This window comes from Trifolium pratense, linkage group LG2 (genome assembly GCF_020283565.1).
Source record: "Trifolium pratense cultivar HEN17-A07 linkage group LG2, ARS_RC_1.1, whole genome shotgun sequence".
Taxonomy (NCBI): domain Eukaryota; kingdom Viridiplantae; phylum Streptophyta; class Magnoliopsida; order Fabales; family Fabaceae; genus Trifolium; species Trifolium pratense.
The window spans coordinates 42,551,881-42,577,568 of record NC_060060.1 but is presented as its reverse complement, the minus strand read 5'-3'; the positions used below and the strand labels follow the sequence as shown (position 1 = coordinate 42,577,568).

The 25,688-nt window shown below is 31.8% G+C and overlaps 4 protein-coding genes across 9 annotated transcripts; 2 read left to right on the top strand and 2 right to left on the bottom strand.

Annotated features, from left to right (window-relative positions):
- Positions 1-2,866: 2,866 nt before the first annotated feature.
- Positions 2,867-6,553, top strand: LOC123904733. The gene is made up of 6 exons (XM_045954359.1): positions 2,867-2,944; positions 4,318-4,572; positions 4,664-4,837; positions 4,919-5,028; positions 5,373-5,674; positions 5,863-6,553. Exons 1-6 carry the CDS (start codon positions 2,867-2,869, stop codon positions 6,486-6,488), a joined length of 1,545 nt encoding a protein of 514 aa, XP_045810315.1. The 3' UTR covers positions 6,489-6,553.
- A 1,476-nt stretch (positions 6,554-8,029) lies between these two features.
- Positions 8,030-11,648, bottom strand: LOC123909914 (histone acetyltransferase MCC1). Its single transcript, XM_045960848.1, has 6 exons — positions 11,486-11,648; positions 11,001-11,234; positions 10,771-10,915; positions 9,112-9,211; positions 8,801-9,029; positions 8,030-8,456 (listed from the first exon to the last, which is right to left on the bottom strand). The coding sequence occupies exons 2-6, from the start codon at positions 11,105-11,107 to the stop codon at positions 8,264-8,266; spliced, it is 774 nt and encodes a 257-aa protein (XP_045816804.1). The 5' UTR covers positions 11,108-11,234; positions 11,486-11,648; the 3' UTR covers positions 8,030-8,263.
- A 1,813-nt stretch (positions 11,649-13,461) lies between these two features.
- Positions 13,462-25,403, bottom strand: LOC123908916. Of its 2 annotated transcripts, none has more exons than XM_045959647.1 (11): positions 25,099-25,397; positions 24,948-25,005; positions 24,223-24,303; positions 24,080-24,151; positions 23,749-23,978; positions 23,575-23,646; positions 22,622-22,735; positions 22,454-22,535; positions 22,286-22,332; positions 13,899-13,980; positions 13,462-13,659 (listed from the first exon to the last, which is right to left on the bottom strand). In XM_045959647.1, exons 1-11 carry the CDS (start codon positions 25,359-25,361, stop codon positions 13,576-13,578), a joined length of 1,185 nt encoding a protein of 394 aa, XP_045815603.1. In that variant the 5' UTR covers positions 25,362-25,397; the 3' UTR covers positions 13,462-13,575. The 2 variants fall into 2 exon arrangements, with proteins under 2 accessions (XP_045815603.1, XP_045815602.1); XM_045959646.1 differs by lacking the exons at positions 13,462-13,659; positions 13,899-13,980 and adding exons at positions 21,114-21,382; positions 21,683-21,764 and having other exon boundaries at positions 25,099-25,403.
- LOC123908917 lies at positions 15,502-20,328 on the top strand. Of its 5 annotated transcripts, none has more exons than XM_045959654.1 (4): positions 15,502-15,625; positions 16,037-16,106; positions 19,687-19,778; positions 19,869-20,328. In XM_045959654.1, the coding sequence occupies exons 2-4, from the start codon at positions 16,064-16,066 to the stop codon at positions 20,055-20,057; spliced, it is 324 nt and encodes a 107-aa protein (XP_045815610.1). In that variant the 5' UTR covers positions 15,502-15,625; positions 16,037-16,063; the 3' UTR covers positions 20,058-20,328. The 5 variants fall into 5 exon arrangements, with proteins under 5 accessions (XP_045815610.1, XP_045815609.1, XP_045815607.1 ...); XM_045959653.1 differs by having other exon boundaries at positions 15,537-15,622; positions 16,035-16,106; XM_045959651.1 differs by lacking the exons at positions 15,502-15,625; positions 16,037-16,106 and adding exons at positions 18,999-19,098; positions 19,510-19,579.
- Positions 25,404-25,688: the final 285 nt, after the last annotated feature.

Here is a 25,688-nt window from a genome sequence, read left to right as displayed (position 1 = left end):
CGAATTATAAGAGAAAATAAAAAAAATCACACTTATTAAGAAAAAGTAAAACATGAGAATTTGAAATATGTTTTTGTGGGTTTTCCTTGGAATAAGTTGCATAGGAAGATGTAAAAATAATTTTTATTGGTTGTTGTTTATTGAGAAAATGGTAGAGAGATAATTAAATGCAATTTGCATTTAATTTTATGAGAATAAAGGAAAAATATTCTTGAAAATGATTTTCTCCCTTATAATTTGGGACAAAAAAAATGGGTTTTTTACCCTTATAATTTGGGACGGAGGGAGTACACATTTTATTTAGACTTTAATTGTTATGCACCGTCGGTGTAAAATATTTTTACACATACATCCAATGACGCGTTGTCACGTTATTTAATTAATGTGATACATCATGTATTTTTAATGATTATACATGATGTGTCAGTATATTATTAGATGCATGTGTAAAATAACTTTACACCGACACATGTTAGAATGAATTATAATTTATCTCTCTTTTCAATCAAACATTTTAACTACGAAAAACTTAATTATCATTTAGTTAAGAATTAAGCTGCTCGAATTATTTTTACTCCACAAACTAATCTCGTTTTCTTTGAGGGAGGACCAACCACAAGTTGTTATTTCATAAATTTTTGGAGTTGTTTTTCACCACCAATTATACAAATAGTCTTTTCGAATAATACTTCACACTACAATTCTATCATTTAAAAACACCAATATGCTAATTAGTATTTTCTCTAATTCTTAATATAAGAAAAAGTTTACTTTCTAAATTCACCAAAAGATTAAGTTCACCGAAAGATCTCGAGCGCGTCGGTTTTTTTTGCAGTTTATTTGGCTTACTTGTGTTTGGATGATATGGACAGAGAGAAATCATGTTTGTTCAAAGGCTCAACAGACACACCTCATTTTTTGTTGGACAAGATCAAACTTTTCTCATTTAGGTGGTTGAAGACGTTAAGTATCACGTTAGCTTTCAACTATCATAGTTGGTGGTATAGTCCATTATTGTGTTTGGGCCTTACATGATTTGATTATGATTGTATATCTCTGATTCTTTGTAAACATTTATAGTCTACCTCAGTACATCTTGTGTTGAGGAGACTGTTTGTGTTAATATATTTCATTTTGCTTAAAAGTATATAATATTTCAATTAATCTAGAAAGTAAAATTTTTTTATATCAACACAAACTTTTTTTATACTAACCTTTAATTTTCGTTACACAAATGATTCCCAAAATTCTCCTTGTACTTATTTTCAAAAAACAATTTTTCATTTTCTTCAAAAAAAAAACAATTTTTCATTTTTCCTCTTCACTGTTATTTCTCACACATCGGGTTTGCATGTGTAAAAGAAATTATCAAATATTGAAGAAACTTACACAAGATCTTCTATAAGCATTATTTGTTGAATATATTTTTTTTTGTTTCTTTTTTCTTGTCTTAGAATATAAACTCAATTCAAGTACATGTATGTAAATTCAGTGTTGCACGTAAATTTTGAGTTTCTAGACTTTTTTTGATACTTATAAGATGGCAAAGTACACAAATTTAGGTCAACTACGTTTATATAAACTCAGTTCAAGTACGTTTACATAAACTTCAGTTCACGTACCACAACACAAGTACACTATGATTTTCTATATTTACACGGTAGCCTTTGTACAAATGAGTTTGATGAGTCTCTACTAACAATTTTTTTATACTCGTTTGGTGGACAAGATAAGTGACATAATAGGATATTTGTATCTTAACTTATTTCAATTTAGTATTTTGATGAGTTAATAGAGTATGAAAAATTAATTCAATATTTGATGAGTTAGTAGAGTATTCTTGACGATTTTAATTATAATTAAATTTTTACTTCACTTTTTAGATTCATTGAATAATTAATGTATTTAACCTTAATTATAGATCAGATACATTAGTTATTCAATGAATCAAAAAAGTGAAAATTTGCTTATAATTAAGGTCGGATTGAGTATTAAAAGCTAATCATGAAACTGATACTTTTTTGTTTTGTAAATATAATTGGTTAAAATATATTTGATGAGTCAGCAAAATATGAAAAATCAATCCAACATTTGATGAGTCGGAACTCGAAAAAATATAAAAAGTTAATCATGAAATTGATCCTATTTTATTTTATAATTATAATTGAAAAATATATATTTGATGAGTCAGCAATGAAAAGTCAATCCAATATTTAATGAGTCAGCAAAATATAAAAAGCTAATCATAAAAATTATTCTATTTTGATAAAATTTTATTTTTCCTTAATGAGTTAGGAGTAATTTTTATTTTATAATAGTTATTTGTTACGCATATTTTTTATAATAGTTAGGAGTAAATTTTTGTATATATAGGATTGGATTAAGTACCATGATTCTACATTTACATAAAAAAAACATAATTCTACATTTTTAAAGATTGACCGGAAAAAAAAAATTAAAGATTGACCGAAAAAAAAATTAAAGACTTCTTAAATTAAAGATTGACCGAAAAAAAATTTGATATAAAAAAATATAAAGTAGCAAGATTTATTTAATCCAAATATTTACTTTTTTTTTTTTACCTACAAATATTTACTTTTGGAAAGAGAATTAATGCACGTAATCAATAGTTGGCACTGTAAAAGATTTTTTTTTTTTGATAATCACGGTAAAAGATTCTTAAATTTTAACAAAGATTCGTAATTTTTTTAAATACTCACGTAAATTAGGCACGTGACTTTCTCTTCCCTCCTAAATTCCTTATATATTTCAATCCTTGTTCTTCCATCACAACTTGTTTTTTCTCCCATTCTTGTTTACTCACTCTCCTTGCCACTCAAAATTTTCTGATTTCCATAACAACTTCATGGCTTCTACGATACGCAATGTCCGTTCAGAAAACATTGATGATCATGTTGATCAACCTCTCCATAAGCGTCTTAAGGTAATTTCCTCATATCTTTCTAAACATTTATTTATTTTTGACTGGTTGTTACTTATTGTATTATAGTTTTGTTATGTTTGATTTTACTTTTAGAGAATGCAAAATTTATTCTAGAAGTGTAGAATTTATTTTGACTAATGTTGTTTAGAGAGTATATTTAATTAATTTCTATAACAATTTTGCCGGCTCGCTACAGAATTCTTATTTCTAAAATAAATTCTTAACTAATTAATCAACCCATTGCCACCCCCACTACAAAGCCAACAAAATCTGCTCCGTGTAATATTGTTTTCTGCCATTATCAAATACTATTCTGTTTTGTATGAATGTAAACTATGAGTTTTATGAAAGTAAACTATTCTGTTTAATCCAACCGTTTGTATTTTTCACTTAACAATCAACTTTTTCCATAAAAACACACAATTACTTCTTAAAATAAAAAGATATGATTTGATTAAGATGAGTTTTTTTTTCTTTTCTAAAATTGCTCAGCGATCTCTCCCAACTAATAAACATAGTCGTAATTTTTTACTCAATCCGTGTTACCGACATCTTCAACCTTGTGTATTTTTTGTTCTGCATGTTTAGCTTCAGATTTATGTGATTGATTATACACAGCAATAGGGCTAGAAAGACTTGTGTGTTCAATTGAGTCTTGGATTCAAAATTTTGATATCATTAATTAATTGATTTTACACAGCAATAGCGCTAGAAAGTATTGCTTGTTCAAAACCAGTCGTGGATTCAAAATTGTGATATCAGTAATTGATTTTACATAGAAATATATAGTGCTAGAAAGATTCAAAATCAGTTTTTTATTCAAAATTGTGATTTCATTAATTCAGCACTTGTGGTATTGATTTTACTAGAATATAAGTTACTATTCTTTTCGTTGTCTTTCTTCTGTGGTGCATGGATTGTTAGATTGAAATACTCGATAGACAATTAAATATATTATTGATCAAAATTGTGCATCATAGTACATGCAGTGGTCAACTAGAAATTATATTTTAAGATGGAGGAAGTACATTTGAGTTTTAGAATTAAACAAAATTACCGTGTTAATGTGATTCGTTTAGTATTGGAATTTGAATTTCACATGCAAAATTGATTTTAGAGATGTAGACTTGATTTTGACGGTTGTTTTTTTAGTAGAATTAATTTTGTCCGTAAGAGTTGATCTTGACCTTAAACAAGAATTTGAATTTTATAATTATTATTATTATTATTTTACAATTGAGTTCTAGACTTTATCATAATTTCGTCAAACTAACCGTGGTTCCAAACATATTATTAATAATGTTCCCTTTTGTTTAGATCCTCTGTGACATTCTTTGTTCTCACTGTTTATGGTTTTTTGTATTGTTTAGCAGTCGAGTGCTTCATCTCTTTCGCCAGACAATAGTATACATAACGAGCCTGGCCCTTTGGGTTTAAGTCTTAAGAAGAGCAATTCGCTTTTAGAAATTCTGCAAATGATGATGTCTCAAAGGAATACGGTTAGTGCATATGAAACAGACGATACTTCAAACTCTCGATCGAGATCAAAAAAAGAGAGCCGAGCTCCTGCGGTAAAGCTGAAGGCTTCAAATTTCCCGGCTATCCTTTTAAAAATCGGTTCATGGGAGGTACATTCAAGATTCTACACGCAGTTTGTGTTTTGGGAAATTTATATTGTTTCAATTAATTTAACTCATGTTGATATTGTCTTTATTGCAGTATAAATCAAAATTTGAGGGTGACTTAGTGGCAAAGTGTTACTATGCCACGGAGAAGCTTGTATGGGAAGTTCTTGAAGGCAATTTGAAAAGGAAAATAGAAATTCCGTGGTCAAATATAACCGCACTTCAAGCAAATTGTCCCGAGGAAGGACCTAGCACATTGACTTTAGTTGTAAGTTACTTTCTCTGTATGTTAGCTACTTGAATAGTTTTTCTACATGCAAACACTTGAATAATATTTTGTCTAACGCAGGTTGCTAGAGAGCCTTGCTTCTTTAGGGAGGCTGATCCTCTACCTAGAAAGAGCACAAAGTGGGAAACAACAAAAGATTTTACCGGTGATCAGCAGGCTAGCAAACACAGGTATGTCATATGATATGTGGATATGTGCTCAACTTTCATTCATTCATAGAGATTGAAAAGTACAATGTTTGTTGGTTTATCATAAATGGAGTAGGAGAACTGGCATTTAACCTTTGTAAAATATTATAGACCGATTTCCAAATGGGATGTTGACAATACTATCAAATATGAGCAATATAACTTACCGAAATTGAAATCATTGATGAACACTAGTCAAGTTAATTTTGTTATATAGAATTTGTGGTCTTTAGATGACTCGTTTTTGAAGTGCTAGCAACACACTCTTTTCAATTTACTAGGCCGTTATGTTTGGGAACTTCATCTTGTAATTTTTTAATTTGTAGGATGCATTTTTTGCAATGTGAACAAGGACTGTTGGCCAAACATTTTGCAAAACTCATCCAGTGCAGTTCACATCTTAAACTATTAAGCAGACAGCCAGAGATAATATTGGATTCACCTTATTTTGGTACACGATTCGCTGCTTTTGAGAAACCTGACAATGGCAAAGGATCAGCAACTACTCGTTTTCAGAACACGGGATCTCCTCATTCGTCCCCGTCACCTTCATTTACGATTGAGCACAACGATCCTTTTGTCATTACTTTAGATAGCGTTTCCTGCAAAGCGCCTTCCTCCAGTCCAGGTACAATTGCATCACTGTTTTAATATGTCAATTTCGTCATTATTTCAATATGCAAGTTATGTCTATGCACAACATCTAAACATTGCTTCATAATGAACTTGAAGTAACTTATTAGTTTCTTTAGCATATTTATTAATCCGTGTTTTGGTATCTAAAGTCGACTTTTATTTCCACGTTACCTTCAACAGAAAGAATATATTGTTTTGGAGCTGATTCGAGGGGCCCAAGTAACTTGGATCAAATAAAACAGCCCGGACTCCGTCTTTCTAACTCTCAGAACAATTTGGTTGGAGTCATTGAACATGAACTTCCCGAAAAAATAATGGACTCAGAGAATCCATCCTCTTCTGTTGAAATGGATGTCCGAATATTGCTGGATGATGTTGAACGTGATCTTCTTAGTGACGACATTGTTGTTACAATAGCTTCCAATGACAGTTCACTAATTTCAAAGGTCAGATCTTTTGGCAATGTTCTAGATTTTGATGTTGTAGAAGTGTTGAATCCACTCGACATAGGACATGAAGAAAATATTGAACTTGGTGATGATCTTGAGTCAAATGAGGGTAACGAAATAAAAATGGATATCGAGGCTGCTGCTGAAGAGGACTCAAGAGATGTTTATGGTGGCAATCCGACATCAGACATGTCCAGGCACGACTCCTTTCTAGACGCGGTTAATCATCTTACTAAAATTGCATCTCTTCCTAAAATTCCATCTCTTCCTAAAATTGCATCTTTTTCTCTAATTGCACCTCTTTCATCCCCATATGATTATGAATATTATGGTTATGAATTCAGAATGTTCGAGTAGCATAGAAAGTTCAATTTTTATCATGGGATTTATTTTTCATTGAGTCTCATTAATAGATTTCTATGTGTAAGTAAATTATGTTTTATCTATTTAAAATATTCTGGTACATTGATTTATTAGATACTAGTATTGTTTTCTTAAGGATGACACTTTTCTTGTGTTTAATGTTGTATTTTCTTAGATCCATTTGACTCTTATTTTTTCTATTTCAAATTTTCAATGTTCTACACAATGTATTCATATTTCATAAAAAAACTGCCAGTTTAATAGTTTGATCTTCTATTCTCAAGAGAAAGAGTTTGATCTTGTATTTTCAAAAGAAATAGTTGTTCCTTCCAAGTTTGATCTTGATTTTTTCGTCAAAACAAAACTAAAATACCAACACGATTAAAATTAGTTTTGTTCTCTTAAGTCTTTTAGGTTGCAACTAATTGTCGTATGTTGCTTCCTTATTATTCATTTTTCATATACACTTCGATGCGAGACTATTTATTTAAAATCCATAAACTACATTGTGTATGATGTTGTCTAGTTAAAAAAAAAAGGTGTTTTTATTCATCATGTTTTCTAGTTCAAGAGTCAAATTTTAACTTACCTTTGCCCTTTTGGATTTTGTTGTATATATGCTTAGATTTATGTATCTATTCATCTTATGTATCTATGTGTCAAGTACATTTATGTAAATTCAATGTTGCACGTAAATTTTGAGTTTCTAGACTTTTTTTATACTTATAAGATGTCACAGTACACAAATTTAGTTCAACTATGTTTATATAAACTCAGTTCAAGTACGTTTACATAAACTTCAGTTCACGTACCACAACACAAGTACACTATGATTTTCTATATTTACACGGTACCCTTTGTACAAACGTTTAAGCTATAGCAGAAAAATCTTTTTACTTAAATGATCTATAATTATAAGTGTGTAATGGATATGCACATGTAAAACCTCATTTGCAGAGACAACAGATCAAATTCAAAACACATATTACATGTCAATTAAACTCTACAAAGCATAGGATAATTGATAATTGAATTTAATTGGATGGCTGTTTAAACATGCATTACAGTGCATACTCTTTAAAATGTTTTACACCCATAATGCATATCAATGAAACTCTAAAAAGCATAGGTTAGTTTGATGCAACGACTGTATGTAAAACTTCTTAACTATCAAGCAATCACACATGTGACTATAGTTATAAATTATAATTGATGTATACGCATGATCATGGCCTTGAAAGCCAATTCCAACAAAGTACTGTTCAAGTACCCCCCTAAACTAAAAAAATGAACATATATCTCTATATATTTTGCATTTTTGAGCCCTTAAATTTTATTTTATTTTGCACCACTAGAGCAAGAAGAGGTCCAAGAACTGAAAAGTTTGAACCCTCTGAATGAACCAGGGTCATGGGTCCTGATTATGTAATCTGACTGTCCTACTCCTAGTACTAGAACTTCTGCCAATTAACAGATCCTGCTGACAATAACCAACAGAATCACAAGTTATTATTGCACACGCTTAATTATCAGTATTATCTTCTACGTAGCAGAATGGGAGCCAACCCGTGGTCTAAAATAATTTGTTAAAATGCTTTTTTACAATATGTATGTGTGACCTACATTTTTGGTTTCATCTCTGGATTGCATTGAGGAAACTTATTCTGACAGAATAGTTACATATAGTAAGTACAATTTTGGCACCTTTCTAGAGAGAATTATACGTGAGGTTGAATAATACAGGAAACAGAAAACTAACACGAAAAAAATTACACAAACTCACTACCATTACACTCGACTGCCACATTTCTTTTGTTGGGTATTGTTGAGAGTGAGACAAGAGAATGACTTTCTTTACACTTTTCCCACCTTGAGATTTTCCTTACTTCGTTCTTGCACAGCTTTGCAGCCACTGCCTTAAAGCCACTCTTCATGTAGCTTACGATTACAGACAAAAGCTCTCTGAAATGTGAAATGAAAATTAAAATTTTGTAAATAATTTACATTTTTTTATAGATAAAAAGAAGCACACAAAAGCTATGCATATGGCACAAATATACAGCACTGTTAAAGTCCAATAAATTCGGAAACTGAAACCCAGCTAGAAGGCGTATATCCAATGTCAATAATCATTTTGACAATTGCATAGATATTACAACATTGAAACAATATTTTTTACACATTAAGTCAAATATGCATATACCAGTTAAGGAGTAATACTACAATAACTTTACACTATCTATATCACAACATTCTTTCAAATCGCAAATCAAGAAGGCATAAAATTTGAAAGATATATCACTTACAATGGTGAGCAAGGAGACCGTCCCCCATTTACGTAGTGGACAAATAAAAATGAATCATAATGTTGGCCATTGATAAAGTAAAATCCCTGCAGTCTTCGAACACACTTGAAAGACATTTTCTTGTATAAATTGATTGCCGAGATATTGAAAGAAATTACATGCAAGTACACTGCTCTGCATGTTGAAATACTCGAAGCATATTTTATGACCTCCCGTATCAGAGAAGAAGCTGGTGATGAGGCACAAATTAGACTGTCAAATCATATTACTGGAGGGCTTCAACAAAATTAAAGTACAAAACAAACTACTACCTATTCCAAGGCTCCTATATGCTTCCACTACTCCCAGTGTTAGAACGTACACTAAAGTCTGATCAGATTTGGCCGAGTCATATCCAAGCAAGTCCACTATCTACAAGAATAAAATTCATACAAAAATTTACAATTATCAGCAAAAAGTTAAGCTAAGAATTAAGGAGGGCCCACTCCACAGATGAGACAGTTTGATCAGATTTATTGCAAATCAATTTGAGCATGACATTACTTAAATGTTAGTACCAAAAGGCTAGGATAGAACACCGATTGAAAAATTGGTGACTGATGTTTTTGAATCACACAATTCACACATAATACAAACAAGTAAAATTGTCCCAAAATCTTATGACTCATAGTCATACATAGATTATTATCTGTCCAGACTTACAAAATACTAACACAGACTATTTTTAACATACTAATAAAACATATATTGCTAATAGGTTAGTATGTAACTACTAGTATACAACTACTTTCAGGCATCACTACATGTCTTTCTAATGCATAACTACGCATAAACTGGTATAGCCGCTATTATCACCACCTCCTAGATTACACATTCTAGTAGGCTAATGGAAAATTCTCTGGTCTATTTAACTCTAGGTTGCCACCTTGTCCTCAAAGCTGAATGTAGGAAATAGACCTGAATCTAATGATAATCTGACCTGAGATCCAATTTAGAAACTAAACAGCGTCGCGTAGTTCAATTAGCACTCAACTACTAAGAGATATTTATCCCAAAGTCACCTTATTTATAGCTCTATAATACATACAAGTTCTCCGTTAAGAATCTTTTTTCTTAACTATCTCCTATGATCATCACCAAACCCTTCATTTTATCAATCTTAAGATTCAAGTAAAAAGTAACTCATAAGTTAATGTAATTGTGACTTGCTTCACTTTTAATTAGAAACATGATTGATGTTCAATTAAGTTTTCCTACCATCCAGTTGTTCCTCCAATAGTTCATTTAGAAACCTGACTTGCGATTAAACATCAACTTCGCTGGCCTAAGAAATTTCCTCCTTTTGGTCCAGTAGGTCAGACCAAAAATGACAGAACACAAATAGGTAAATTGTTTCTTAAGGTTATTGAATCACACAAATCACACACAGTACAACTTGTTGTGCCAGACTCAGAGATAAATGACTCCTACAAGAGTATTCTGAGATTCTCTGCCCAAAATTACAACATAACACACCCAATTTTATTCGCAGCACTACAACATATATTTTCAATAGGCTAACATGTAACTACTTGTAACTTTGATCATAGAAGTTATTATCAGAATGTACAACTACTTTCAGCCACCACTAAAATATATATTTCTAATGCATGACTCTTATAAATATTTCTTTCTAAACAAACTACCCATAAATACACAGCTACCGATAAGTGCATTATAATAGTTAATTAGTTAGTTTTGTTTTGAATGCTTTGTCCTCCTAGGATATAAAAATACACACTCCAGACAAAATTTCCAACAAAAATCAGCTAAATAACAAACCCCTTTAAAGTCAACAAGTAATCATGAAAGCATTAAATAGTCACACTTTCCACAGAGTATAAGGATCAGAACAAGTTCACTTCTCAGTGCTACTAGTTTCTAGCAATGATAAGACAAAATGCATACAGTTATATATAAAGGGGGTCAACCTCACTTTCTTTTGCAAGAACAATCCGTGCTGTTACAAATCCAATGAGTTCGTCACTTTGTCCATTCGGTCGACTAAGATCAACTGCTCCCCACGACACAATCTCACGTCCATGTACCACATCTTGGAAAAAAGTAGATTCATACCTGAGATTCATAAACATCTTTAACTAAACACAGATTCAAAAACTCATAATCAACACCAACAAAAACAATAACACCATGATCTCACCTAATAGGAAATAATCTTCCATGAATACGCTCTAAAACGTCAAAATCAGACGGTCGTATAGGTCTGTAACATATCTTTGATTGACTAGACCCTTTCGGGTTTACCATTGAGATTTTTCCACTTAATTCCCAGCAAATATCTTATACACTTGGTTCAACCAAGCAGCAACAACCACTTCCATTCACACAGTAGTAACAACAATGACAAAGGCCATTTAACACTAGCTAGCTATAACTGCAAATTAAACAACAATTTTTCAGAATTTCAAATGTAAATTGAAAATACACAAAAATTAATAAATAAGTAAATGGAAAATTTAGCTCAAATCTTGGATATAAATTGCATAAAGAACAATAAACCTAACAAGCAAGAATTAGATTTGGGAATTGAAGCTCCAAAACTAACAGAGAAATGAAATGATTTGATTAATCGATTGAGTAATTTTAACAAACACGTGATGGGAGAGATAATAAGCGATTATATACCAAAATAATTGTGATTGTTTCGGTCGTCGATTAAATGGCTTCGTTTGTTGGGATCACAGGAATTAACGAAATGAATTATTAATCTATCTACGTATCTATGAACTCAACTTAACTCTCTCTCTCTATGTTCTATACTCTTTTTTTTTTTTTTTTCTCGCTTCTTCTTTTATGTTCAATATTTATTTATTTTTTACTAAATGTTCAGTGTTTTATTTATTTGATTTTTTTTTATATAAAATTATTTATCTATTTTTGATAAAAAAAAAAATTATTTATCTATTGATATGGATGATCCCATTCTCTCTTCCCAAGTATTCATTTGTGAGAGTTTAAACTAAGGCAACATTCCTTTCTTTTTTTAGTAGTAAATTAAGGTGTTTTATGGATCAGGATTCCATGCATTCAAATTTTTTGTGCAGTCGTGCAGTCACTTGATTTACAACTGTCCGATCAAGATTAGACGGTCATGATTTAAAACTGTATTTATTAACTGCATTTATCTAAACCGTCCGATTGTGATCGGACGGCTATAAAACGACTGCATTGAAAATTGACTGCACATGATCCATTTCCGTGTTTTATACCTACTATAAATTTATCTGAGCAATAAGAATTTTAAAATTTTTAAATAAATTGATGATTAGAATTTTGATTTCTACCTAATAGTGGTAGAAATTTCCTATGTATATTTGTTAATTGTGACCTCGTAGGATGTTCAAATTGTTTTTACTTATTTTTGACATGATTCATATTTTTTGACGTGGTTCTAAGATTTTTTTTTTTTTGAAGCTAAATTAGCCCACCCAAATTGGCGCCAGAGAGAATCGAATCTCAGACCTCAAGAGGAGCACACTCTCAGGTCCCAAGCCAATACCAATACCAATGCACCAACCCAAGTGGGAAAAATTTTTTATTGATTAAAAAAACATTAGTTATTTTTATATATTGCAATTGACAGGTTTTTTTTATAGATTAAATATATTTTTACTATTTGTAACAGAAAATATATATATTGCTATTTTCATTCAACTATACAATGGTGGATAGTTATATTTTTTTTTGGTAAAGAGAATAGTTGTGATTTGTTCGACTTATATCTTTATTAATAAAACTAATGTTTCTTTTAACACAAAAGTAAAATAAATTACTCCCTCTAATTCTAAATAAAATAAACAAGTTAATTTTCAAGACAAGATATATTAGTTGTTCGATGAACTTTTGTATTTTATCAATGAGATCTAATCCTAGTTTCTTCTGTTAAGACTAAACAAGTCTTTTCTGTTGATTTGTCTGTCTTATATTTATTTATCTGCCATTGGTTTCTTATTTGATTGATGATAAACACACAATACACAGAGGAAGACCTCCTACAAGTATGCTCAACTCTATAGTGTATGCAGAAAGTCCTATAAGTTTGCACCCTATTATTAGGGATTTGGATTCAACGCAGTCGGCTGCATGCAGTCCCTGACACTGCATCCGGACTGTCCGATCAAGATTAGACGGTCCAGCAGATTTTATAATGAATTTTAATTGTTTATAAATTGAAAGTTTAAGCTTAATTTTTAGATCGTACGATCTTGATCTAATGGTTATTAGTGGCCCGATTGCATGCAGTCCCTGACACTGCATCCGGACTGTCCGATCAAGATTAGACAGTCCAGCAGATTTTATAATGAATTTTAATTGTTTATAAATTGAAAGTTTAAGCTTAATTTTTAGATCGTACGATCTTAATCTAATGGTTATTAGTGGCCCGATTGCACTGCAGGCACTGTTTATATGGTTAAACAGACATAATTTTAACAATGTGTTTTTAAACTCCGCTCGAACACGTTGGTCAAACTAGTTGAGCTATAAACAGATTATAAGGTTAAACGGACAGAATTTGAAACGCGTCAGCAAACCTACAAAGGATTTTGGCCTGTATATCATGTTATAAATATTTACAATACCATTGCTGCTTGTGAAAAAGCCATGCAAATTCAAGATATACATATATTCCCCCAAAAAATGAATATTTACAGGCGCGGTGAGCCATGTGGTAGATATATTTCATAGAGACAAACATATTCTTTTGATCTTGAAATTTAAAGGACTTCCCCAGTCATAAACCTATGGTTGAGAACAGCCTCTGCAGTTGGTCTCTTTCGAAAGTCGGCATTAAGCATTTCATCAACATTTGTTAGAATCCACTTAATTGGAAGTTCACGGTTGAATTTAATGTAGCAATATATAACAAAGAGTTTATACATAATACGGCATCTACAATCAAAGACAGAACAAGGGTAAACTCCGCACAAGTTGTAAATAAAGCATAAACGAGGGTTTATGAAAATAAGCTATTTTTTAGCGCACACTCTTTCAGAGCCCTGCACTGATAGTTTCCCATTCTGAAAGACGTGGTATATACCTGAAGCAACTCCCAACCGGCACCATCACCTAGATCCAGGAATTCGATGGCATTAACTAAACTGTCATCTGCTATGCAGTACCTACCGAAACACAATAAAACAAAGTGAGACAAGACAAAAGAAACGGCCTAATAATTAAACATAAATATCCGATTTTACTAGGCATTTGCTTCTTCATAGTTCAAACTTGCTGGATAAGACTTTTATTTTATGAAAAACACTTCCTTTTTCTATTTTGGAGTGGTTGCAACTTGCAACAAGACAATATGGAACTTTTGAATCTACTCACACAATGTAAACTGACTCGCTGAGGAGTTTGTACTTAAGATAATGTGAAATGTCTTGCTTATGTATACCATGTATAAGAAATAGTTTAAATAGGAGGAACGTTATGTAATAGCTAAACCAGAAGAGGAGTGCTAGGAACATACTCTCTAGCACGCCCTTCTATTGGTTGAAATTCAAATTGATTTCACTAAATCAAGTATGCACTACATAAATTTAGTGGGACGCATGAGAATTTCAACCAATAAAAAAATATGTTTGAAAGAGTGTATTAGAGAGCATGTTGCTAGCATAATTCAAACCAGAAATAAATATAGACTAAAAGATATCTTACTCTCGTGTTGCTTCAAGATCAAGTCGGAAAGTGTTCTTTAAAAGTCTCTGAATATCATGTCATGGTGAATAAATAATTCAGTGAAGATATTATCTTATGTCCTCTTTTTTTTTTTTTTTACTAAATGTTCAATGTTTTATTTATTTATTTGATTTTTTTTATAAAATTATTTATCTATTCATATGGACTATCCCATTCTTTCTTCCCAAGTATTCATTTGTGAGAGTTTAAACTAAGTTAAGGCAACCTTCCTTTCTTTTTAGTAGTAAAATTAAGGTGTTCTATACTTAGGAAATGATCTAAGTGATAAGAATTTTCAATTCTTTAAATAAATTGATGGTCAGAATTTTCATTTTCACCTAATGACCGTAGAAATTTCGTATATATCTTCGTTAATCGTGGCTCTATAGGATATTGAAACCTTTTTTTACATATTTTGACGGGTTTCTAAATTTCTATATATTATTGATTAAATATATTTTTAAAATATTAGTTATTTTTACATATTGCAATTGATAGGTTTCGTTATAGATTAAATATATATTTACTATTTGTAACAAAAATATATATTACTATTCATTCAATTATACAATGGTGGATGGATACTTGTGATATTTTTGGTACGGTGGATCGTTGTGATTTGTTCAACTTATATTTTATTAAAAATAAATTAATGTTTTTTTTTACACAAAAATAAAATAAATTACTCTCTCCAACCAGTTTGTTTTCTAGTTGCGAACATAATCGTTCGCTATGCAGTATACAAACGGTGTTTTAGCAGTTTTGGCTAATATACACATCTGCTTCCTAAGTAACGAGCGGAGCATATTGGAAATATCATGGATGTGCATCTAAACCGGGGGTGTGAGTAATAGATATCAATCATGGGCCGGGTAACCAGCCAACCAACCCATTTGGCTATTATCATTATATATATATATAAATAAATATAATAATTGATTGTTTGGTTCTACAGTTGCGATATTCATTCATCAAAGGATCAGTTTGTTATGTACCAAAAAAAACAAAGGATCAGTTTGTTTTCTTCCATTGGTGCCTTTCTATAATCCTTCCCTCGTCTCTCTCTATCGACGAACGCGCTCAAAGGTAGGTATTATTATTATTATTTTCATTCTTTTGATAAATTCATTCTACTTCATATTGTCGAATCTTCTCGAATTAGGGTTTAAAACCTTTGAGATTATGTGAAATTGAATTAAACCCCCTCGATTACACCGATTATTTCTCCTATTTTTTTTCAGGGTTTTCGTTGATTAGTAAACTTATGGTTGATGTTCCTATAATACTAATTATCATCATCATTAAATTAAATCTGTGTGATTATTAGGGTTTAAAACCTTTGTAATAACTTAGGGTTTCGTGAATACATACATACTACTCCGTCCCAAAATATAAGCAAAAGGAGGTTAACAAAAGTGAATGTATCTGTACTAAATTTTAAACCAAATACATCAATATACATATTCCTATATTACTAATTATCATCATCATCATTAGTTGAAATAACCTTGCCGGCTAGAAAAGATGGGTCTCCCGGTGAAATCACCAGTGCAAATGCAATCACTAGGTAACTCAAATCATCGATCACTTTTTATTTATTGGTTCTTCTTTCTTGCTGTTTGTTTAATGTATGCATTTATTATTTGATTGATGATAAATAAATAAACACAATACACAGAGGAAGGCTGTTCAAAAAAAAGAAAATACACAGAGACAGAGAAAGACCTCTCACGCGTAATGGAAACGGATTACCTTGACTCTGACTATGATGCGGCAAGTTTTTCTTCAAACTTTGCTTTTCACACAAATTTACTTTCTTTCAAAACATATTTTCATTTTTTAGTATCAATGTCTCCTAACCAGGAGGAAGATGCCTTGCGCCGTCGCAAAATCTTGGATGAACTGTTTAAGACATTTCAAAAAAATTCAGAGGCTATAGCTTCATGCAGTAAGCGCAAGAAGCCAAATTGCGAGACTAATATCGACAGCCCCGTGGCAAGGAATAAGAAGAACAAGAAGAACAAGAAGAATAAGAGGGTCTGAAGAAAGGGAAAGATGAACTGTTACTCAAGTACTTCTCGTTATAGGTTGGAATCATGTGGGTTATGCTATGCTCAGCTCTATGGTGTATGCACAAAGTTATTCTAAAAGAGTGTGTTATTATTATTATTTTATAATTTGTTTTTGTTTTTTAAAACAGAGATATAAAATCTCTTACCAAAAAAAAACCAAGATATAAAAGTGTTGGTGCTTCTCGGTTTCTGCACTTGACCGAGAAAGTGTGTGTTGGCGCTTGGCAGACATACATACGTAATGAGCAAGTAGACAGACCCTGATGGCAAAGTGTTGGTGCTTCTCGGTTTCCTCCTGGGTTTAATTAATTTTTTTTGAACGGATGAAATGAGAGGGAAGGTTGTGAGTTTCTTATATACGTTTGAACATTTCGCTACTTAGTAGCGAACGACAAAAAAAAAAAAAAGAATTTGTCTAGATGAGCGTGAAATCTTAAAACATTGTTGAATTTAAACACATCAATTACTTGTAACAAATTTATTTATTTATTTTGATGATATTGTATAACTAATTTTGTTTGGTAATTAACTAAACAGAGATATTTTAAAAAATTAGCTGAGGGTGTGAGAAGACTTAGGGGATGATGCTAAAAGAAATTATTGGTACTAGTAGATATCTCTCATGGGCCGGGTAACCAACCAACCAACCCATTTGGCTATTATCATCTTTTATATTATAAGCTTGTATATATAAGCAAACCCTAAACCCTAATTTGTTTTCTCCGTTTTCCCTCCATTTTATCTTGCAATTTTTATTAAAAAAAAAAATACAATTTTGTCTTGACTAGGATTCGAACCCACAACCCTTTAATAAAAGACAATATTTTCAACTACTATGGCAACTATACTAATTGTAATTAAAATTATATGCAATAATTTATAAACACCTATTTTCATAGGAAAGATTTCATGCAACAATTAAACACCATCAAATTACATTGCGCAGTTTAAACAATTAAAACCGATAATTAGAAATCTAGCAAATCATCAAATCATACATTTTCTTAGTGTTTTATTTTTTGAAAAAATTTATATTTTTTTACCCTAATTCAATATTTTATACTAATTAACTAAACATGTTAACCATTTTCTTAGTGCTTCTATTTACGGAAAGAAAAAAATCATTGGACTTAAAAGTTATTTTTTCTTAACTAAACATGCTAAGAAAAATATATATTTTTTTAATGTCTTTCTGAACTTAAAAGTTTCTTCATGTTGAAGGGTATGGTTGATTGTATTACTGCAAATATATATCAAGGTGATATTTATGCAAATAGTAGTTGACTTTAGGTATATATCAACGTGACTATATTATTAATTACGAAAAAATCACTTATTCACATTTGTTTCTTTTGCTAACAATGTATCCTAACCTTTTCGGATCAACGAAGATTGTTTTATGAATGGATTTTGGGTGTTGGCGATGGAGAAATTGAAGATGACAACGATGATGATTTAGAACTTGCATTCCATCAGATTTATTGATTCCAAATTCAGGTGATCCTCTTGCTTCTATCGTCGAAAGCACATATCCTCAACTTTTACAAAACATGAACGATATAACGTGTTTCCAAAATAGAGTTATATTACCTCCTAAAAATTCAATAGTCGACACAATAAATGATTATATGTTGGATGTAATTCCTGGTGAAGAAAAAACATATTTGAGTTATGATACTCCACTAGCACAGAATGTAGATGGTCAAACAGTCGATGATGTTCATACTCCCGAATTTTTTAACACGGTTTCTACGTCGGGACTCCCAAATCACAAGTTGAGATTTAAAGCTGCAGTATTAACGATTTTGAATAAAAAATTATGATTATGCAATGGAACAAGAATCATTATTAAAAGATTGAGAAAACGTGCTCTTGAAGAAAAAATTATTTCAAGAAGTAATATTTGTGATCGGGTTTTCATACCTAGATTTTCTCTGACACCATCTGACGTAAGAATTTCTTTTAAATTTTAACGGAGACAATTTCCTTTAATGATTTCTTTTGCGATGACTATTAATAAGAGTCAGAGACAATCTTTAAAGCATATTGGGATATATCTTCCGTCGCTAGTATTTTCACATGGTCAACTGTATGTTGCGATTTCAAGAGTTACTTCTAGAGAAGGATTAAAAATATTGATCATCGACGATGACGGCGAAGATACGACTAAAACTTCGAATGTGGTCCATAAGGAAGTCTTCCGTATCTTCCTTCCAAAATTATTGTTGAACTATCGTTTAATGTTATTCAAAAATTTGCATATACCTTATATTATTGCAATTATGATATCGTAATATAATTACATATCTCACTGCTAATTAGTCTCGTGCACGGTAGATGTTCTAGTTATATATAAATATAATAATTGATTGTTTGGTTCTACAGTTGCGATATTCATTATTCATCAAAGGATCAGTTTGTTTTCTTCCATTGGTGCCTTTCTATAATCCTTCCCTCGTCTCTCTCTATCGACGAACGCGCTCAAAGGTAGGTATTATTATTATTATTTTCATTCTTTTGATAAATTCATTCTACTTCATATTGTCGAATCTTCTCGAATTAGGGTTTAAAACCTTTGAGATTATGTGAAATTGAATTAAACCCCCTCGATTACACCGATTATTTCTCCTATTTTTTTTCAGGGTTTTCGTTGATTAGTAAACTTATGGTTGATGTTCCTATAATACTAATTATCATCATCATTAAATTAAATCTGTGTGATTATTAGGGTTTAAAACCTTTGTAATAACTTAGGGTTTCGTGAATACATACATACTACTCCGTCCCAAAATATAAGCAAAAGGAGGTTAACAAAAGTGAATGTATCTGTACTAAATTTTAAACCAAATACATCAATATACATATTCCTATATTACTAATTATCATCATCATCATTAGTTGAAATAACCTTGCCGGCTAGAAAAGATGGGTCTCCCGGTGAAATCACCAGTGCAAATGCAATCACTAGGTAACTCAAATCATCGATCACTTTTTATTTATTGGTTCTTCTTTCTTGCTGTTTGTTTAATGTATGCATTTATTATTTGATTGATGATAAATAAACACAATACACAGAGGAAGAAGGCTGTTCAAAAAAAAGAAAATACACAGAGAAAGACTTCTCACGCGTAATGGAAATGGATTACCTTGACTCTGACTTTGATGAGGCAAGTTTTTCTTCAAACTTTGCTTTTCACACAAATTTACTTTCTTTCAAAACATATTTTCATTTTTTAGTATCAATGTCTCCTAACCAGGAGGAAGATGCCTTGCGCAGTCGCAAAATGTTGGATGAACTGCTTAAGACATTTCAAAAAAATTCAGAGGCTATAGCTTCATGCAGTAAGCTCAAGAAGCCAAATTGCGAGACTAATATCGACAGCCCCGTGGCAAGGAAGAAGAAGAACAAGAAGAACAAGAAGAATAAGAAGAATGAGAGGGTCTGAAGAAAGGGAAAGATGAACTGTTACTCAAGTACTTCTCGTTATAGGTTGGAATCATGTGGGTTATGCTATGCTCAGCTCTATGGTGTATGCACAAAGTTATTCTATAATTTGGGTGTGTTATGTGTAATGCTCTTTTAGTGTATTCTTTTCTTGGATTCCCACTTGTTTACGACTATGTTTTGCTAATCTTTGTGTGCTTCAAGATTCATACATATATGTGTCATATGAATACTTTTCCTCTTAATTTGGAATTTCCACATATTTAAACCTATCTTCCTCTCTTCTGCTTCATGTTCTAGTCTCTTTCATTAGTAATGTTTTTAGTTCGTTGCTGCAGACTTGCAATAAAAGCCATGCTTAAATTTTTATGTATATTGAGTTTGTTTTACTATGGTAATAATATGTACTCCTTTGGTGAAAAAAAATCATTCCATTCAAGTTATGGTGTATAAATATTCAAAGGGTCTTTGCTAATGAAGCCCCGGGGCACTCTTTAAGCATTCCATTTAAATAAACTTTTTATTCAAAAAATTAAACACTTCAATTTTCATTGCGTTGATTTTACCATAAAAATTCGGGAGCACTCATTAACATTTGCCATATTCAAATAATTTCAATAGATCTTTAAAAACGTGAATTCACTTCAAAATTATAATAATGAACATTTGCCATACTCCAAGGATTCACATTTTTACAAGGCAAGTCCATCTATTGCACCTTCCATGTCAATTTCTTCAGGTTTCATACCATTTTGTAGCTTCCGATCAAAAGAAATTAGTAATGTTCCCAACATCATGTGCAACATCCTCATAGCCAACGGCAAACCGGGACATATTTACCTCCCACTTCCAAATGAATTCTACTTCATATTGTTGAATCTTCTCGAATTAGGGTTTAAAACCTTTGAGATCTTGTGAAATTGAATTAAACCCCCTTGATTACACTGATTATTTCTCCCTTTTTTTTAGGGTTTTAGTTGATTAGTAACTTATGATTCATGTTCCTATATTACTAATTATCATCATGGTCATCATTAAATTAAATTTGCCTTTCTAATTAGTTGAAATAACCTTGCCTGTATATCAGATTATAAATATTTACAATACCATTGCTGCTTCTGAAAAAGCAATGCAAATTCAAGATATACATATATTCCCCCAAAAAATGAATATTTACAGGCACGGCGAGCCATGTGGTAGATATATTTCATAGCGACAGACATATTCTTTTGATCTTGAAATTTAAAGGACTTCCCCAGTCATAAACCTATGATTGAGAACAGCCTCTGCAGTTGGTCTCTTTCGAAAGTCGGCATTAAGCATTGCCTGAAATCATGAGAGCAGCATATGCATATCATTAACATTTGATAGAAGCCACTGAATTGGAAGTTCACAGTTGAATTTGATGTAGCAATAAATGTTTATCATATAAGAAAGAGTTTATACATAATACGGCATCTACAATCAAAGACAGAACAAGGGTAACCTCCGCACAACATGTTTCTATAAAGTATAAACGAGGGTTTATGAAAATAAGCTATTTTTTGGACAGTTTTATTTTTAGTGCACACTCATTCAGAGCCATGCACTTATAGTTTCCCATTCTGAAAGACATATAGTATATACCTGAAGCAACTCCCAACCAGCACCATCACCTAGATCCAGGAATTCAATGGCATTAATTAAACTGTCATCTGCTATACAGTACCTACCGAATCACAACTAAACAAAGTGAGACAAGACAAAAGAAGCGACCTAATAATTAAACATAAATATCCGATTTTACTAGGCATTTGTTTCTTCAGAGTTCAAATTTGCTGGATAAGACTTTTAATTTGTGAAAAATGCTTCCTTTTCTATTTTGGAGTGGTTGCAACTCGCAACAAGACAATGGAACTTTTGAATCTACTCACACAATGTAAACTGACTCGCTGAGTATTTTGTAATTAAGATAATGTGAAATGTCTTGCTTATGTATACCATGTATAAGAAATAGTTTAAATAGGAGGAACGTTATGTAATAGCTAAACCAGAAGAGGAGTGCTAGGAACATACTCTCTAGCACGCCCTTCTATTGGTTGAAATTCAAATTAATTCCGCTAAATCAAGTATGCCCCACATAAATTTAGTGGGACACATGAGAATTTCAACCAATAAAAAAGTGTGTTAGAGAGCATGTTGCTAGCATAATTCAAACCAGAAATAAATATAGACTAAAAGATATCTTACTCTCGTGTTGCTTCAAGATCAAGTCGGAAAGTGTTCTCTAAAAGTCTCTGAATATCATGTCATGGTGAATAAATAATTCAGTGAAGATATTATCTTATAATAAAGAAAACTTCCACAGAAAAAATCATCAGATAACAAAGACAAAGTCAATTTGGCAGCACAACTTACTTGCAAGGAAAGGCCATCCATTACACCAGCTTCACAAAATGGAACAAAAGCCAAATATGCAAAAAGAAGGCCCGCCTCATATCTGCATTGTAACTCATAAAAATCAGAGATGGCCTTTAAAAGATTCTGAAACGAACTTCTATACTGGCCCTAGTTCAAACAACTCACATGTCATCGGCTATTCCAAAAGCTCTTTTCTCTAAATAACTGAATGCACTAGCTGTTGAAGCTCGTGCCCAGAGACCTTCCGTAAGTGGTCCTGAATCTTCTAGTTCTGAGTACCTGGAATAATTTAAATATGATCACCGCTATGTGGTATGAAGGCATTCGAATCAGATTGAAGTTGTGATTTTTATAGGTAACTAAACATGGAGGGAAAACATGTATGTTTGTCCACACAATATTCGTGCAACTTCCGTGTAATCTCTCTTTGTACTATGCATCATTTTCCTTTAAATAAATGTAACACCATTTATATTATAAATGTGTATAATCTACTTCATGTTGTTTGCAATATGTTAGCATACAGGAAATAAAGCAGTGACCCCATGCACAGGCCTCAGAATAGAAACCTACCTCGCTAGATACAATATATATGCAGTTGAAATATATAAAATATACAACAGAAAAAAGTATAGCTAAAAAATGTCATATGGAATATACAGTGGTTGCCAATAAGCAGTGCAATAGGCTACAAAAACAACTAAGAAGTCTTATCCTACAAATTAGGGCCGACTACATAGATTAAATGACGCTATAATGCTCTATCATGTATATATCATATCTCTATCTAACTCTTCATAATATCTAGGTCTTTCTTAATAGTTTCTCTTATAGTTTTTTTAGGCCTTCCTCTAGCGATTTGACTGTCATATCTGATTTACTCTCCTTACCGCAGGATTCAATGTCTTCTCTCCACATGCCCAAACCAACTAAGCCAAGTTTCCTCCATCTTTTCTCCTATAGGTGATATCTACCCCAACTCTCTCTTTTGTTATTCGTAAACCTATCTCGTCTAGCTATACCCCACATCTAACTCAGCATTCTCTTTTGTACGTGTGATCATTGTATATAAATTAGGTTAACTAAAGATAAAATAGCTTGGCAAGTCATTACCTTACCTGATACTAGCAGAAAAAGCTAAATCCCTAAGTCTTGGAATCAAATAGGGAGCTTCTCTTTCTGAAATTGTGCTGCCGTCATATTACAATTACACGTGTTAATGGTAGAGTGAGAAGGAAATATAATCCAAATGGAAAACCTAGAACAAAACTAAATGCCTGCTAGTCACATACTTGAGAGATACAGAAAATGGTCCGAGACTCTGGTGTAATCTATCATGATCATGCATGTAAGCTAAACCTCGCAAAGCACCCTGAAGTAGCTTTATAATGAAACGTCGTCTTCTTTTCATTGTCTGTCCTCGTTCATAGGTATTCCATGTAGACAGTTTTGACAGCTTCTCACTCGCAACTTTTGCATAGTCTGCTGCACTAGATTTCCCGTAATCACGAAAAGCAAGCCACTGGATCAAATAAATGTCTCCGACATAACTAACAGAGTTGGAGAACAAAAAATATGTTATGATGCTAAAAAAAAACTTAATCTCAAATTGAGAGGACGAACCTGTTCTCCAGTAGTTGTTTCAAACCCACCCAAAAGTAACATAACATGCTGACTAATACCTTTAGAACTGTTCTGTAAGGATTAAAAAGAAATGAGAAACTAATAACACTGTGAACTGATATGGAATGATTAAACTATCTCACTTGAAGGAACATGTGGGAATTCAACTCGTTTGCAGCCATCATATCTGCCACAACCCCACCAGCTCGTGTTCCGGGATAAACCTTCAATGCTCGATAGAACATAATAGTTTTAGTGAAGTGAATTCAAACATGAAAAGCTAGCTAAAGACATTGGTTGTAATTATGAACTAGATTGAGGGCCAAATCTGGTTAACATCTTGTAATTTGATGGACCATTTTGAAATAATGACAGTGTAGAGTACTAAGACCCTGTTTGGATAAACATCTTATTTTTGCATCTTTATAGCGTAAGCGCTTATCATATATGTGCTTATAAATAAGCTATTACAGTAAAACGGGATAAAATAAAGTCAAATTGTTTATGTATAATCTATAAGCTATTTTCATAAACTATCCTGGAGATCTTATGGAAATAAGCCGAAAATAGCTTATAAACATGTCATACTTTGTTTATATAAGTTTTCTCAAACAATGTCACATATGCTTATGCCAGTAGATAAGTTCAAATAAGTCAATACAACCAGATTCTAAGTTGATACATTCTTACAATTTTAGGACTAAATTGAGTATTTAATGTATGTTTGGTATCATGTGGATATGTCAGAATCACAATTCACGGTGATCTACAGTGATTTTGCAGAAGCTACATTTCCAAAAGCTACACTTTGCAGCTTCTGCAAAATCACGGTGAATCACAAACATAGGCTGAGTGATAATTAAAGTACCTTAAAAAGAACAGGGGTTTCTCTAAGTGGACCCTGGGAAACCCTGCCTTCATAAAGCCTGCAATAGAGCTGTCATAATTCATTATCAATCGAGATTATTAGTAAATAAGTATAAACTCAGAAATGAATATGTAAATGTAAGTACTACTACCTGATTCTGACACTTCCTTCTTGAACATCTTGAGTTTTCAATCCACCTTGAAATGAATATTGATCAGTAGTACTAGTAGTGACATTCATGAAGCCATAGTTTCCAATGGGTCTACCCACTTGGAACCAATCAGAGTTTGTGATAAGGTTTGTGGCATTAGCTTTAACTTTAAGTATTCGAAATTTGGGAGAGTGTGAGAACAAGAATGTGGATTTGGTGGAACTGAAGAGAGACATGGAAAGAGGAACAGCAGCAACACCCATGTTCTTGTTCTGTCGGGATAAGAATTATATGATGATCATTATATGTCATTAATTCCATCAACTATCAAAAATATAAATTTCATATTTTTTATTTGAATTTTGGTAATTGTAAATTTAAAAATTATTGTTTTTGAATTTGAAAGGACCGAATAAAAAAAATACTATTATAGAGAGTAAAACAAAAAAAAAGAAGTTATAATATATGCACCGAAATTATGTACCCATTCCATTTTCTTGTCCTAAATTATAAGAGAATAACACAAATATTTATCTTTTTCAAGATTTTTGTTTTGTTTAATGTACTCTCTCTTATCTTTTTTATAACTA

Bases quoted from the DNA above. Each gene is read 5' to 3' on its own strand.
- LOC123909914 (XM_045960848.1), bottom strand. From the start codon at position 11,107: ATGGTAAACCCGAAAGGGTCTAGTCAATCAAAGATATGTTACAGACCT. The intron at 10,916-11,000 runs GTGAGATCATGG...TATGAATCTCAG, and splicing joins GGAAGATTATTTCCTATTAG to GTATGAATCTACTTTTTTCC. The intron at 9,030-9,111 runs GTAGTAGTTTGT...CCTCATCACCAG, and splicing joins ATATAGGAGCCTTGGAATAG to CTTCTTCTCTGATACGGGAG.
- LOC123904733 (XM_045954359.1), top strand. From the start codon at position 2,867: ATGGCTTCTACGATACGCAATGTCCGTTCAGAAAACATTGATGATCAT. The intron at 4,838-4,918 runs GTAAGTTACTTT...TGTCTAACGCAG, and splicing joins CTAGCACATTGACTTTAGTT to GTTGCTAGAGAGCCTTGCTT. The intron at 5,675-5,862 runs GTACAATTGCAT...TACCTTCAACAG, and splicing joins AGCGCCTTCCTCCAGTCCAG to AAAGAATATATTGTTTTGGA.
- LOC123908917 (XM_045959654.1), top strand. From the start codon at position 16,064: ATGGGTCTCCCGGTGAAATCACCAGTGCAAATGCAATCACTAG. The intron at 16,107-19,686 runs GTAACTCAAATC...CACAATACACAG, and splicing joins AGTGCAAATGCAATCACTAG to AGGAAGAAGGCTGTTCAAAA. The intron at 19,779-19,868 runs GCAAGTTTTTCT...TCTCCTAACCAG, and splicing joins TTGACTCTGACTTTGATGAG to GAGGAAGATGCCTTGCGCAG.
- LOC123908916 (XM_045959646.1), bottom strand. From the start codon at position 25,361: ATGGGTGTTGCTGCTGTTCCTCTTTCCATGTCTCTCTTCAGTTCCACC. The intron at 25,006-25,098 runs GTAGTAGTACTT...GCTCTATTGCAG, and splicing joins GAAGGAAGTGTCAGAATCAG to GCTTTATGAAGGCAGGGTTT. The intron at 22,536-22,621 runs GTGAGTTGTTTG...GTTACAATGCAG, and splicing joins TTTGGAATAGCCGATGACAT to ATATGAGGCGGGCCTTCTTT.